The 15720-nt window shown below is 44.8% G+C and overlaps 1 protein-coding gene across 1 annotated transcript in view; it reads left to right on the top strand.

Moving 5' to 3' along the window:
• Positions 1 to 15720, top strand: part of KIAA0319L (KIAA0319 like) — a 32663-nt gene extending 16943 nt beyond the window's left edge. The window contains exons 8-21 of the mRNA XM_084300740.1: positions 1024 to 1116; positions 1712 to 1844; positions 2080 to 2308; positions 3104 to 3227; positions 3523 to 3655; positions 4517 to 4665; positions 4960 to 5111; positions 5296 to 5434; positions 5832 to 5991; positions 8149 to 8291; positions 8994 to 9116; positions 9691 to 9781; positions 10146 to 10237; positions 12298 to 15720. Of these exons, the coding sequence (XP_084156866.1) occupies positions 1024 to 1116; positions 1712 to 1844; positions 2080 to 2308; positions 3104 to 3227; positions 3523 to 3655; positions 4517 to 4665; positions 4960 to 5111; positions 5296 to 5434; positions 5832 to 5991; positions 8149 to 8291; positions 8994 to 9116; positions 9691 to 9781; positions 10146 to 10237; positions 12298 to 12485 (1949 nt within the window). The 3' untranslated portion in view covers positions 12486 to 15720. The remainder of the gene's footprint in view (positions 1 to 1023; positions 1117 to 1711; positions 1845 to 2079; positions 2309 to 3103; positions 3228 to 3522; positions 3656 to 4516; positions 4666 to 4959; positions 5112 to 5295; positions 5435 to 5831; positions 5992 to 8148; positions 8292 to 8993; positions 9117 to 9690; positions 9782 to 10145; positions 10238 to 12297) is intronic.

The following is a 15720-nucleotide window of genomic DNA, read 5'->3' as shown; positions in this document are numbered from 1 at the left end:
CAAAAGCATGTAAATGCCTCATGCTGGAAGACCACTGCAGCAACAGAAACTAGCTGTAACCGGGTAAAAAGCTTATAGCAGCAGGAGCAGAAAATGAAAGGAAGCCAGAGCTTTGAAGCTCTTTTGGAGGTTCTTTTTTTCCCTGTCCAGTAAAGAATATCATTCCCAACCACAGGCAGGTTGAGTCAAATCTCATTCCTCACTATTTTTAAAAGCATAGTTTGCAGATGAGCTGGTATAAATACAGTAGCTTATGCGTTCACTAGCTCTTACTTTTTAGATGGGCTGCGTAAAGAGGGAACCACATGTTCCGTATCTCCTTTTATGCAAAAGAACTTTATTTTGCACACTTCAGCAAGACTTCTTCCAGAACTTTTGTGGGCAAGGAATTGCTCTTGCACTCCCTAAATGAGCAAGTGTGTGTGGCTGCTCTTTGGATGCTGTTGCTGATCATTTCCTTATAAGCAGTGAATCTGCAGCTGGCAGCATGCATCAAAATCATTCATTTTTCAGAGCAGCAGCCAAACTTTGGCAAGAAGCTGTAGGTGCTGCTCCGTTAGAATAGTCTGTGCTTGAATGCTTGTCTCGGAACAGGAGGACAGATGCACTGCGGCCATTTCCAGAGTACTAGCCTGGTAGCAGTTCACCTTCCTTTTTAAAAACCCTTCTGCTAGCACTGTTTCCCTTCACTGGTTCATAACTTGCTGGCAGCAAGAATCGTTATGTTGGTGATTATGCAGTTCTCCGCAGTCAGTCTGATCAGTGGCTGTCTCGAAGCTGCATACAGCACATCAACTGCACACTTGGACTCCCTTCCTGGACTTGCTGAGCTGTCACTTAAATGACTGCAGGGACTGAAGGGGTAGATAGAGCTGGGAAGGGAGAAGGTGATGTGCAACATGTATTCTGCTGCCACTCCTAGTGCCCAAAGGCAAAGCAGTTTTGTAGAGTTCCTTAGTCAGGGTTTTTTATCGTGGTCTGCCTGTAGATGTCATTGTAACAGCTTGGTTGTTGTTGTTGCAGAGCCTCGGGTGAATCGGCCTCCAGTTGCCATTGTCTCTCCACAGTTCCAGGAAATTTCACTGCCAACCATTTCAACTGTTATTGATGGCAGCCGTGAGTACCTGCTGTTTTAAATGCCTTAGTCTAGCAAGCCTGGTTTCTTTGTGTGTGGTTCTAGGCTGGCCCTTTGGGTAAAGTTTAGTGAAAAGAATCAGCTTCTCCTGCCAGGAGAGGGGAATGCACACACCAGCACTGCTCTGTGTTTCCTCTTGAAGGGACTCTGAGTGAATCTCTTAGAAAAGGAAAGCTCTAGAGATTACTGCTTAGAATTGAATTTAAAACAAACAAACAAACCCTCTTGTGTTAAGCTTCAAACATATTGGTTAGCTATCACACTTTCAGGAATTTCTTTAAATATATTCAGGTTTTCTTGTCCTTCACTGGTACTATTTTGTTAGTGGTTTTTGTTTATTTCTTCCCCCGCCACACACACAAACCTGGGATTAAGGGTGTTCAAGTGTACCTGTGAAACAGGGCAGAGGAGAATATACTGTTTGGGTATCTGAGTGTAAGAGAGACCAGGGGGATTGTACCAGAAATGCCTTTGTCCGCTAAGCCTATGACCAAAGCTGGGAACTGAACATCTGGTTTTTGTGAAGCATTATTTTCCAACTCTTTATATGTCCGTTTTCTTTCCTAATTGAAACAGAAAGCACTGATGATGATAAAATTGTCAGTTATCACTGGGAAGAACTGAAGGGTCCTTTGCGGGAGGAAAAGGTTTCTAGCGATACTGCCATTCTGACACTGACCAACCTGGTACCTGGGAATTACACGTTCAGGTAGGTTTTACCTGGACCTGTTGGCCAGCTCTCATCCCTTAAGAATAAAAGAATAAAATGTACAAGATCCCTGAAGTGTTAACCTGGTTTCCAAAAAAAAAAAAAGACTATCCTCTCCTTAAGTGTCTTAAGTTTCTATCTCTTTTGCATTTCATTAAATTCCAGCCAGTGTTTTGTGTTCTGTTCTGATAATTATGACTCTTCACTGCTTTCACGATTTATTTTTTCTTTTCAGTCTAACAGTAGTGGACTCAGATGGTGCCAGCAACTCTACCACTGCCAACCTGACTGTGAACAAAGCAGTGGATTATCCTCCGGTGGCAAATGCAGGCCCAAACCAAGTGATCACCCTGCCTCAGAATTCCATCACCCTCTATGGGAATCAGAGCACCGATGATCACAGCATTGTCAGCTACGAGTGGCTGCTCAGCCCTAACAGCAAAGGGAAGGTGATGGAGATGCAGGTCAGTGCGGGTCTCCTGTGCTCATCCTGGATTACTCATTGGCTGTTTTTTTTTTTAAATAACCAACCCATTTTAAGTGGCTGTTATCAAATATTTCTTAGAATCCTACAGAGCACGCACATGATGGTTAAATAAACACTTAAAAGCACGTGAAGGTGGTATTGGCTGATGGCTGAGCCGGTACCAGCACCAGTCTAGTCACGTGTTTTTGACGGCATCCTATTTCCTTTCTTGAGCAATGCAGTTTCAAATACTTCTTGAGAATACTTCATGGCATTTAGACTCACAGAATAACCCTTTGTGCCAAGTCATGGGCAAACACAGTGAAATGAACCTTTTGAATTCAACTTTGGAGTATCAACTTTGCTGATACTAACCAGCCACTCCTCAGTCCCAAACAGTACAAAGCAGGAACTTGTTTCCATATTATCATTTTGATCATTATGAAGGTCACATTTATGGAATAAGGAAGTCCACTAATTAGGTTCACAAAATCAGTGTTTTGACCAGTGTTCCATAGGGTGTTGCTTGGGTTGCTAACTATTGAATCTCACAGGTTCTGTATACCTGTGTGGCATTACTGTTATTTTGTTCCACAAGAGTGTCCTTGATGCTGTGCATAAATTTGTGTGCGAGTGTCACACATGCTTAAGTGGCCCAGACCTCTGGTCCCACAGCAGGGGTTAATAATAAGCCCCTAGAATCTGCTGATAATGGTTGTTTTAAAAGCATTCTTCAGATCTGTAATGATGGTTGTAAGGAATCTTCTCAGTACATTACTGTGTTTTCTCACAGGGGGTGAGGACACCGGTCTTACAGCTCTCTGCAATGCAAGAAGGTGATTACACTTACCAGCTAATAGTGACTGATTCTGCTGGGCACCAGTCCACTGCAGAGGTCACTGTGATAGTCCAGCCAGGTAAGCTGCCCTTCGCTGTTTTTGCCACTTCAATTCCAGCGTTTAGAGGTGAGCATCATTCTGTTAGCGTATTCTAGATCTTGTATCTTTGTGTTTCTTTCAGAAGAGCTTCTGTAATAATGTCAGTAGAACTGATCTGAACTCCTAACTGCTTTTTAACTCATTTTTTTCTGAGTATTCTGAGAAATAATGGACAAAAAGTATACTAGGGATCTTGGAGAAGCTTCTTAATGCTGGGGGAGTAAGCTCCACCTTTTTGGCGTATGTGTAAAAAGGTATTGCAATCCTTTTTCAGAGAACAATAAGCCTCCAAAGGCGGATGCTGGTCCAGATAAAGAATTAACTCTGCCTGTGGACAGCACCACTCTAGATGGCAGCAAGAGCTCAGATGACCAGAAAATAGTCTCCTTTCTTTGGGAAAAAACACGGTGTGTATCATCTTCCAGACCATTCTTCTGCAAGTATCTGGGTCTTTAATTTCAAACAAGACACACCACACGTACCCCTCTTTTGTTAAATCCTGGTCTCATCGGGCCTGACAAGCTTCACCACTGACTTGAATGAGACAAGGATTTATGTTTAACTGGAGAGAGGTGGAGTTTTTTCTCAAGCATTAGGCCTGATTCCCATTCTCAGTGTGGTTGTGACGTGTAAAGGAGACCGGCTGTGTTTGAATTGCAGTGGTGTAATGTGGTCTTGATCTTACGAAGAGGCTGACTCTTGTAATCAAATAACAGCAGGGCTTTCTGACTTAATACTTTTGCAATATATTTGAAAGAGGCAGTGTTCTGCTGCTCAGACTCTAAATTCCATGGAGGTGCTTTAGGGAATTCAGGAAAGATCCTAGGAGCAACTTGCAGTAGCTTTTCCTATTTGCTAATGCAAAAGTTTGTGTAAAGCTCCTATAAATGCAGGAACTATTTTTGCTCTGTACCTTTTCTTAAAAGAAAAAGTTGGCTTATTACACAGTTCACGTGAACCAATTTTGCTGAGGATTCTGATTTTTTAAACACTACTTAAATGCAGATATCAGTGTTACCCTGGTTTAAAACAAACAAACAAAAAAACGCTAAATCACCAAATAGTGTAGTCCTTGTTCTGAATGCTGCACTTTTTTATTTTCTTGCTGTAACTGAAGAAAATAATTTTGCTTTTTGTCATGGACATTTTATTTCCAGGCAGCTGTCTGCTTGCATCTCCTTAAATTCTGCTTGAGCCTCGTGTTTGTTGTGAGGCTATCTCCAACGATCTGTACAAAGTTTAAACTGATCCTTGTGTACTTTGTTTAGGGGCCCAGATGGTGTCAAGCTGGAGAATGCAAACAGCAGCATTGCCACTGTAACAGGCCTTCAAGTTGGGACATATGAGTTTACTCTGACAGTTAAAGATGAGAGGAACTTGCAGAGCCAAAGCTCGGTCAACGTTATTGTCAAAGAAGGTATGTCCAGCCACACGCAGAGCTGCCTAAAACCCAGGTTCTGTTTGAGTAGAGGTGAGCTTAGCAGGAATGGGTGAAGAATAATGCGTAGAGCACTGAAACAGCCTTCTGTAAGCTGGGGTCTACCCTTCTCTGGAGGAATAGTGTCTTCAGCTAAATCCCACAGCATGTAATTGCCCTTCTCTCCCCCAGGGTTAGAGAAGTATTTCTGGGTTGCAGTAGAGGTCTAAGGCAGCAGTTTTTTCGTTGGGCATTACCAGATTTTCCTCCAACTGCTTTATTTCTGTTGCTTAGAGATAAACAAGCCACCTGTTGCAAAGATTGCGGGAAATGTTGTCATCACCTTGCCTACAAATACAGCTGAACTGGATGGATCAAAATCCTCTGATGATAAGGGAATTGTCAGCTACCTTTGGACCCGGGATGAGGGGAGCCCTGCAGCTGGGGTGAGTTTTCTTTTTTAAATGTCAGTCTGCAGCATCATAGAAGTCAGTGAGAGGCAACTTCTGAGGAAATAAAAAGGTGATCGATTCACCCATTATCTTTTAGTGATATCCTTAAATATGGTGATATATCATGCTAGTTTGTGGCTTGGTTTCCTAATCTTTTTTTTTTTGCTCTGCCTTCCAGGAAGTCTTAAATAATTCAGACCATCATCCCATCCTTCTCCTGTCCAATCTGGTAGAAGGGACCTACACATTCCATCTCAGAGTAACAGATGCCAAAGGAGAGAGTGATGTAGAACGGACCACAGTGGAAGTCAAACCTGGTGAGTCAGTCAGTTTCTGTGCTGTACCACATTTGCCTACGGTGTATTAGCAAGCCCTCTGTTTTTCTGGAGACAGTGTATCATAGAACCATATCGTAGATATGATTACACAGTTAGTGTACTGTGCTAAGTATGTACTGTAGACACAGCTCAAAAATGTCAAACATCAAAAGTTCTGGGGGAAATAATCGTATTTTTATGTGTTTCTTGGAGGCTGGCTCTTGCCACTAAGAATTAGCTGTGACGGTCATAGACCTGTATCCCTTCCTACAGCAAGATTCTGTACTTTTGTGTTCAAAGCAGAAACCTTTTGGAAAGATGCTAGAAGCCTGACTTGTACCCAGACTGTTAATACAGATCTTTAGAACTTCTATTTATCTCATCTATTTCTCCCTAGATCCTAGGAAAAATAACCTTGTGGAGATCATTCTGGATGTTAACGTCAGCCAGCTGACTGAGAGGCAGAAGGGGATGTTCATCCGACAAATAGGGGTTCTGCTGGGGGTCCTCGACTCAGACATCACCGTGCAAAAGATCCAGCCATACACTGAGCAAAGGTAGGGTTTGTCCGTGAACGTACAAGGAGGGGGAATGCTTAAGGGTTCAGTAAACAAAGGGCTGTTTTCTCTTGGGAAGCAGATTGGATAATCAGAACATGCAAAGATGTTGCTTGAAATTGATATTCCTGCTTGCTTAGGTCAGAGGAGGCATGTTGCCAAGCAGGTCTTGGCTATCTTTTCCATCTGGAAATGGTGCATTGTCTTCAGAGCTCTTCTCTGCTGTTAATGCCTTTGCCTCACAGATCTGTAAAATGAGAACTAATCTCCTTTGTTTATGAGGATTGTGAGGGCTGTCTGAAGGAGGTTCTACAACTGATTTATAACTGGACAAATAATGGGGCTTGATAAAGGAGTAGCTCAGTGAAAAGTTGATGCCACACGAGAGCAGTGCACAGTGCTGGTGCAGCAATGCCCTTAGCAGTAGCTTTGCATGCCAGCTTTGTAGTTTTATATTGGCTTTACTGCCTGCACAACTCGAATGTAAAATGAAACGTTGGAAACCACTGTAATTGTTGTTTGAACAGAAAACAAAAACTTGGTTTGGGTTGTGATGTAGCTTAAAATAAACTACAGCTGGTCTCTTCTAAACAACTGGAAATCTGCATATAGACAGGGCTGTAGGCCAGGGTCCTGTTGCCTGCCTGGACCTGCTCAACTTCAAGCAGAGTAACCAGCAAGGCATACAGAGGATGGTTCAGCCCATCTGGATCCTGTTCATGCTGCTTTGGCATTAAAGTACCTGGTTAAATTCAGCTTTTCACCTCTGTACAAATGATTGGTCTGGGAAATTCACAATTTTGCAGGAAACTTAAGCAACTAGTTCTGAAATGTCTTTTTAGTACATATCTATGTATTTAAAGCAGTTCACCATTGCCATAGGTATGTTTGAGGATGCCTGAATGTGAATTTGAGTGGCATGGCAACTAAGTTATCAAGGACAGGGTGATAATCTGTTTAAATAAGCGCAGTATTACACTTAAAACTACTCCATTTTTACTAAAAATTAAGGTAAATGAAGCACGGAGGAAAAAAGAAATGTGACATGTTTAAAATCATGCAGCAAGCCAGAAATAAGTCCGCAGTTATGCTTCAGACTTTCCTGAGTTCAATAATGTATTGATTCCTTCATGCCCGTGTTGCCTGCTGTAGCAGTAAAATCAGAATTCATTGTCCGTGCAAACCTAAAGAGCTCAGAACAGAAGAGCCAGCACTTTCTGTTTTCAGTATTACCTTTCTGTCTCTGCCATGACCAGACCAGTTGCCACTGTTCTTCCACTGAAAAAGACAAGTAAGGGATTCTTGCAATTAACACTTCATCTATGTTTATTAAGTAGACAAAAGAGTGGGAAGTGTGATAAAAGAGCAGAGGTTATTTTCTGACAGATGGCTTTAACATCACATTTTTGCCTCAACTATCAAAGTAACTTGTACTTTTTAAAAAGATCTTTTTCCCCCAGCTGCTGTTGACTCACTCACAAGATCAGTGGTAATAATAAACCTAAAACATTCAGTTATCCCTTTGTGAATCTGAAGGATACCCAGAGCTCTGCAAGGCTTGCAAGCCTAGGGGAGCAAGTTCTTCTATTATAAAATTCATGCATTTAAAGATGGAGAGCGCAGCAACCTCTGTACCAGTACTGCAGTGTTTTTGTTTTTTTCTGTCTCTAACCCTGCATTTAAAGTAAGCTTTGCAAAAGATTGTAAATCTTTGTTATTTTCTCTGCTGTTGGAGCTCTGTGCAGAACAGTTAAATGAGCCCATGACTTCCATGGGTCATAAGGTCTAAGGATCCCAGAGTGAGGGAGGAGATTATGAAAATGGGAAGACCAGAAAGTTTGGGTAATTCCATATTTAGTGTGAACCTGCAAAGATATGCTTGGAGACGTTTGAAACTAGGCTTGACAAAACCATTATCAAACTAAAGAACAGTCCAGTCCTAGCTTTCAAAGTTTGTTCAGATCCAATGTCCTAAAGGTACACCTACTGTGTGACCAGGCTTACCATTATTGCTTTCAAGAGGGAGCCAAAAGTTTGACTTTGAGGTAAATTTGAGATTCTGAGCAAGCCCCTCTAAAGACAGAGAGGGGAGAATGGTTCTCTGCCTGATGGTTGGAGAAGTAGCAGATAATCTTTTTTTTTTTGTCTGACTTCCAGCACGAAGATGGTGTTTTTTGTACAGAACCAGCCTCCCCACCAGATATTCAAAGGACGAGAGGTAGCCTGGACACTAAAAAATGAACTACGGAAACAGCAGTCAGACTTCCTCATCTTCCGGGCACTAGAAATTAACACAGTCAGTAAGTAAGAGTTGCTGTTGTATGAGCTAACGTCTTTTCCCCTTGTCTTAGACATTTGCAAGAATATGGGCCTTCATCTGTGCTAAACACACCTCTGTGTGCATACACACACGCTCTGGTAGCTTTTGTGTCTTACTAAATTGGAAGCAGTAAAGTAAATTCATTAGACTGCGAATTAATCAATCAATTATTTACCAGTTGCTTACGACTAGTCACTATTTATCTTGTGTAACGTACAAATGTCACTTGTGATGTTGCTGGGAAGATGGGAATTCAGAAAATCAAAAGCAGATTGTTACTTTTGAAACTAAACTTCAGTGTTAATGGAATAACACCTTTATTGGCTTTTGAAGGTCACAAAACTGTAAGTTCTTAAAGTCCAGTTCTGTTTTCATGCTGTGCTTCGTGATCACTTTAAAGAATCTGTTTCTTGTAGTCTGTCTCACAGACTGGCTTTGAGTTTGAAAGTCAGAACCTTTTTTAAAAACAGTTACTTAACAAATATACAAATTCTGAGACTTTTACATCACAATCATGATCTTATCAGGCAAAATTTTCTTAGCATGTTACGTGTGGTGTGCTATGTTGCTTGTGAAGCAGGAGTTCTCAAACTTCCCTGAGAGTGGTCATATTGAACTCTGTTATCCCATCTTTGCCTCATGTGTGAGTCATTTAGTTCACCTTGCTGGTTTTGGTCCCTAGCGTGTCAGCTGAATTGCTCCGAGCACGGCCGCTGTGACTCCTTCACCAAGCGCTGTGTCTGTGACCCGTTCTGGATGGAGAACCTCATCAGGGTGCAGATGGGGGATGGCGAAAGCAACTGTGGTATGTCAAATCTCCCTGGTGTTGTTCACCTTTAGGAGGCAAAAAGTGAAGCCCAAGGTGTGCTGAGTAACAGCTGCCTGCTTTCTCCCAACGTCTCTGACATTATGCTCACACGAGGAGACGGTTCCTGACCTGGTCTCGCTAACCTTATCTTTTAGGCAGGAAATATTTGATAGGGAAGTGACTCCTCTTCAGAACCTTTTGGAGAGCACTCGCTAAGAGTTGAGTCCATTCTCAATGTATAAATTGTGCCCCTTTTCTATTGTGACCCTATAAGGGTTTTCCTGTCCCAGGAAAGCAAATTTTGAAAAACACCACGCATTGAAAAAAGCCTTTTAGGAAAAAAAAAATAGAAAAAAAAAACCAACAACACCTTGTGCAGTGAAGCTGCACACTGGATCTTAAGCCTTTGGCTTCTGTAGGTGAGTTAGCGATCCCGCCAGTGATAGATAGTAACTTCTGCAAAGGGTCAGGCCTTTCTTTTTTTCTTTCTTGAGAGCAGCCAGCTAAAGAGCATGCTCTCAACTGCATGAGTTGCCAAATCGTCTTTATCTCTGTGGTGTTTTGCTTTCAGAGTGGAGTGTGCTGTATGTGATCATTGCATCGTTCCTCATTGTGGTTGCCTTTGGAATCTTATCCTGGATGGTGATCTGCTGTTGCAAGAGGTGGGACTGAGGTCATAACCTTCTCTGTGTCTGTGCTTCAGAGCCAAGTAGCTGCATTAGGAGGTGAAAGAGATTCAAACCCATAGTCCCAGCAGGTTGGCTGCTTAGCCCAAGTGATGTTAGTTGTTGTCACTTGGTGTTTGAAGTGAAACACAGAAGTCCTAAAACTCTGGGTTCAGTTAAGTAGTGAGACTTGGATTAGCCTGTAAATGTGCAACTAAAAGCAGTGTTTTTAATGTTTTGCTTTCTGTTATTAACATAATCGGAAATAAGCAAGTACTTTGAAGATCGGTGGTTTTTTTTCTTCTGCCTTTTTTTAGAAATGAACTGCCTCTTAATTCTTTTTCTTCCTTTTTCTTCTTAGACGAAAAGGAAAATCCAAAAGAAAAAGCAAATATAAGATTTTGGATGCAACGGATCAAGAAAGCCTGGAGTTAAAACCAAATCCCAAAGCAGGTAAAACATGAGAGGGAAGAGCTCAGCATTTCCAGAATGCTGACTAAGAACACTCTTCCTCAGTGGAATTAAAAATCACAGAGTGAAACAAACATGATGTTAGGTACTGACAGACGAGTCTCAGAAGATCTAAGAGCTTGATTCTCATCAGTAGACAGGGTATTTAGTCGTTATCTAACTCCTTGGTTTAAAAATTGGGGCTGAAATTGGTGTAGTCTTGATGTTTCCACTTTCTGTCACAAAGCAGATAAATGTAAGCAGTTCAGAGACCGGCCTGATCCAAGAAGTCCAAAACTGAGCGTTGACTGTAGCTTCTCTTGCTCTGAAGTTTTTCACTGAGTCCTGGTACTCTGTTTTAGTCAGTTTGCTTCCTGCCAGTATGCAATTCCTTGGCAAGGCTTTTCAGCTAAGCATGAATTTAGTGTCATTAAGCATTTCACCAAACTGATTGACTTTCCCTGGAAACAAAGGGATGCCAAGCAACGTGAAAATTCTTGGTGGCCTGAAGAGACTGGTGTTCATTTCTGCCCCAATATTCTCCCACCCCAAATTACTTGTTCTTAAACGTGTCCATTTTTGTCCTTGTGGGCATGAGGCTCTGAAAGTTTCACATTTTAGCTCATCCTTTAATTTTTCGTAGAAGCAGATGCCTATCTCAGGGGAGAGACCAACAAAGTCCCCAGTTCTCTATGTGGTTACCAGCCCATCGGCCCATTCCAGAAAGGCAATCGCTTGTCTTCAGTGTTCTTAGCCAGCACTTTCGTGCCGCATTGCTGTCCTAGAGAGTGCTTGTCAGGTGCTTTGCAAAGATCACGGAGTTATTTCAGGCTGGAGTGTTTTTGCTGCGATTGTATCTGATACCTGAACTGAGCCATTGTCACCTGCTGATTGACCAGGAGAGGAGGGAGAAGTGGGAGAGTATACACAAAGCACAGCCCCACCAAATGCTTGGGCAGTGCTTCAGCTGCTGAAATAAGCCTTTAGAGTAAGAGTTAAGCCCAGTTTTTAAGAGGAGGGGTTGTAGGGAGGGGAGAGGGTTTTGTAGCCATTCTAATTAACTGCACGTGGAAAATAGTCCCTGGTCCTTGTTGGCTAGAGGAAAATAATTGCTTATCCTAGTATTATCCCATTTAGTGGTGTTCCAGGAAGGTGAACAGTGCCTAAGGACAGCAGTGGAGGGCATTGCAGTGACAAAGCTGAGCAGATAATTCCTCTGAGAACTGGGCCATCCCAACTGCATGAGGAAAAAACGGGTGGATTTCCCTCCCTTTGCACCCAACTGCTTTAATCTGACCATCTGTCACCCCGCACAGAAGAGCCCCACTGTTAAATAAAGGGCTCATTGTTCTGCAGTCGGTAGCAAATGTGCCTCCACCATTTGCTCTCTGGTAACTAAACTCATCCTGCCTCTTCCAAGGCTGGCTGCTGATTGAAGTCTTTTTCCCTGCTAGATACGTCCAGGGAGCGTTCTGATAACAGGGGAAATGTTGCATTTCTCCATTAAGGAAAAGCTAAATTGAAATATTTCCACAGCTGACAATATCAGTAAACGTCTCTCTCCTGTCCTTGTGCATTAATCTAAATTCAGCCCGTTAATTTATTTCCCTCCCTTTGCAGGAAAGAGGAGCGAGATGAGAGTAGGGAGGGTGGTAAGAATGCAGCAATCTTTTCTTGCACACCTGCGTGTTCTCTTTACCAGAGCCATTAGCCCTCAGAGAGCTTTCTAGACAATGCCCTCAAGCAAGGTCAGGGAGACAGAGATCCCACGAGTTCTCCTCACAGCCCCTTCTGGTAATGTTATTTGTTTCCCTACCCATTTGTTGTGCTGTGCACTCTCTGGAAATGTCTGCGTGACCTCTGTCACACCAGGGTATCTGAAGCAGGATCGCTTCATCTTCGGGTTCAGCATTTGAGGGAATAGTGACGGACACAGGGAAATCTGATCAAGCTGCCCCCTTGACGTGACAGGAACGTGACTCTTAGAGGGGGAATGGAGTTAAATTGTGGTGTTTGATCAGGGGTAAAGGTCATTTTAACCTGGGAATCTCTCTCCTTCAAAGGTGGCAGACAGAAAGCCCAGGTCCTCAACACTAGCCTGATGCACTCCGAGTCTGAACTGGACAGTGATGAAGCCATCTTTACGTGGCCTGACCGTGAGAAAGGGAAGCTGCTCCGTAGCCAGAACGGCTCCTTGCGCAATGGACAAGTGACACTAAAACCCAAGAACCAGAGGGAGGAAATCCTATAGCTCCCTTTAGGTGGCCTTTTGCTGGAGCTCAGTGGGAAGGAGAAGGCCACTCCCGTCCCTATTCTGCGAGGGCCTTTGGAGGCCAGTTTGGTTAGGACAACAGCTGCTAACTTGTTTCACAGAAAATAACTCTGTTTTTGCGGGTTTCTTTTCATTCAGTTAAAACTGGTTGTACTTGAATATGAACTCCAAGGGAAATCAAAGGGAGAAGACAACTGTGAACCGCGGACGAAGCGTCAGAAAAGACAGAGCTGGCATCTGGAGCGCGGCAGGACAGAACCACTTGGAGCAACTGTGAATGTGCAGGACCCTCCTCGCCCACCTCAGACTGCAGCAGAGAGACACCTGTGGACTTCCAGGTCACCTGCCTTGGAAGCTCTTTGAAGAAGGAAGGTCAAGGCTGTGCTCTGAGCTCCCTCCCGGCTCCAATAGCCCGCCACAAACTACTCCTGCTGTCAGACAGTTCTGTTTTCTTTTACTCCCACCTTCCCTAATGGTTTAAGCACTATTTTAATTTAGATTTGTCCTTTCACATACACTGGCTGCTTTTGGAGCGTAGAGTAGGAGGAACCTAAACGCTACGGTCACAATCCATCAGCTTGCAGTAGGGGAGAGGGTTTTGTAGCCGTTCTAAATAACTGTTAGGCTTTTCTCCCTGGGAGTGTTGGTGACACAGTGGCTGTTCAGAGGTGGAAAAGCTGACCTGCCTGTGGTAATTAGCTAGGCTGGGAGCCCCCCTCCTGCAGCAAGCTGTCCTGTTGGATACCAGAGCAGGGGTGGGACACTCGCCTTTGGTACACTTGCTTAATGGCTGACTTAATCCCAAAGCCACGAGGTGTAGTTCAGCAGCATTTTCTGTTGGTCCCTAAGCCCTCCATGAGTCTGGACAACAACTGTATCCCAGTTACGAAATGCCACACGGGGTTTTTTTTCCTTAAAACTTGCATAACCCAGGCAAACGGGGTTTGGTGTCTTCAGTTCCAAGCAGCTGGCTCTTCCCTCTGGCCGGCAGCTTAGTGGCCTCGTGTCACTTCAGCTGAACAGCCCTGTGTGCTCCCGGTACAGCGCGCAGTGCGTTCGGTGTCCTGTAGTCAGTGGAAAAGGGAATTCTCAGTACCCAGGGGCACCGCACGGTGAGTGTCAGCAGCCCGTGGCTGTATTTCTCTGCTGCTTGAACTCTGGGAAAGGCTTTGCTGGGAGCCAGGTGTCGGTGATCCTTTCCCATACCTGCTTCTTTATCTCACTGTGCTGCTTTCATGAGTTGCACCCCTTGTCCTCGGGCAGAAATCAACCTCTTACTGGCATGAAGGATGCCGCTGCTCCTCCACGGATGGGTGGGCAGTTTATTGCCTTTCTTTGTGTTTAATTTAAAAACTGGAAACTCATTTCATTGGCTTTTTTTTTTTTTTTTGAGCTATGAAAGCCAAAAGGCTTTAAACTTCCTCAGTTGTATTTATATTGCTGCACTACTGATTTGTGTTGAGCAAGATGAAGATTAAACACTATTGAACGCGAGGGAACGTCCCCTCGCTGAATGTAGTCGTGGCTGCTGCTAAGTTTATTTTGCTGGGCAATCAGCTCTCCTCAGGCACCAGAGCTGGAGCCAGGCACTCTCCCGAGGAGTCCCGAGTGGGGCAACAGCCTCGTGCCCTTTTGCCTGCACCGGGACGGGGTTTGCCTCCTGCTTGCCTGCGTCACAGCCGAGGCCACCCTCTGGTTTGTGTCTCTCTGGCGTGCAGCACCAAGCATTCCCTGCCCGTGCTGCTCCTCCTGCACCCGCTCTCACAACTGCTCCTTCCCCAGGAGCCTTCCCCAGACCACACACGGGGATGTCCTGAGAGCAGGACGCTGCTCTCCTTGCTGTGCTTTGAAGGGTCACAGCCCAGTGCTTGGCTGGAGCCCTCGCTGCCAGCCCGCTCCCGGCCAAACACTCAACCCTTGGGTGACGCCACCCTCTGAGGCATCGCCCTGCGTTTGGACGTGAGACGAGCAGGCTGCAAGAAAACGAGGTTGGGAAGCTGCAGGGATTAACCAGATGTGGTCCTGGGACCGTGCCTGAAATCTCTCCACTCCGTTGGACTTGGCTGTTTCTGGGGCACGTGCGTCTCATGTCTCTTTCTCCTGTCTGTCCTGGGGAAATCCCCTCTGCAGGGAGCCAGCGCTGCTTGCAGTGGTTGGAGCGTTCCGTGCTGCAGAGATCAGAAACCCTCGCAGGAGATGCAGTGTGTGCATTCAAGCAAGCCTGGCTTCCTATTACGGAAGAGGGAAGAATTAAAGGCTGTGCAGCTGCTACTCGCCAGCACCTTTGTTTAGCCGAGATTGGCTTTGTTCTCACACTTCGTGTGGAGACACCTTTGGGTTGAGGAGCTTTAGGCAGCTGCCAGCACCACCCTGTGCAGGAGGGCCGTTGTCTGCCTCCCTGAAGGTTTTGCGGTGGGCTGTGGCATCCCCCCTGCTCCGAGCCCTTTGGTTAGGACAGGCTCCCTCCCTCCTTAACCATTTGTCACCGCCGAGTGCAGGCTGGTGACGGGGCACAGCCCGAGCTCCCCTTTATAATTCCGGCTCGGTGGACCCCTCCCTGAGCCCTCTTCCCCTTGTTAACCCTTGGTGCTTCTGAGCATCCCTCTGCAGCACCACGAGGACTTGCAGAGGACGAGGGGGGACCCTCCGGAGCTGCAGGCAGCAACTTCTGGCACGGGAGACGGGGCAGGCTGCTTCGGTGCCCCATTAACGCAGCCCTTCCAAGGTGTGTGCACGTAAAGCAAACGTGTTCCAAACCCTTCGCCCCCGTAGCATCACCGATCTCATCGCTCATTTGTTACCCAAGCACCGTGGTCCCGCTCTGACCTTGCACGGGGAAGGTTTCTGCATTGCTATGCATTTTGATTTCACAATTAGAGACGCTGGCTACAAGTCACCCATGTGTGGAAGTTAAAAGCTGAGACATCTGTTAGATGAACCGGCGGAGTCGCTTGATTTTATTTTCTTCTTTAACACGAATGAACTTCAAACGCTTGCGAAGATGTTTGAGGCAAACGTCGCGATCTAGTTTTAAAATAGTTTGCTCTTAAATCTTTTCTTCATTCCTCCGCGTAGCGGCGGGCTGCCCAACCTGTCTGAACTTTGGTTTAACGGCGTTTGATTGCAGTGTTACTTGGATCAAGACTAAAAAGTACCTTTTTTTAAACAAAACGTTTCTTGCAAATAAACGGGGAAGATGTTTTGCTGCTGCTCA

This window comes from Netta rufina (genome assembly GCF_964035555.1).
Source record: "Netta rufina genome assembly, chromosome: 23".
NCBI lineage: Eukaryota > Metazoa > Chordata > Aves > Anseriformes > Anatidae > Netta > Netta rufina.
This window is presented reverse-complemented; position numbering and strand designations above follow the sequence as displayed.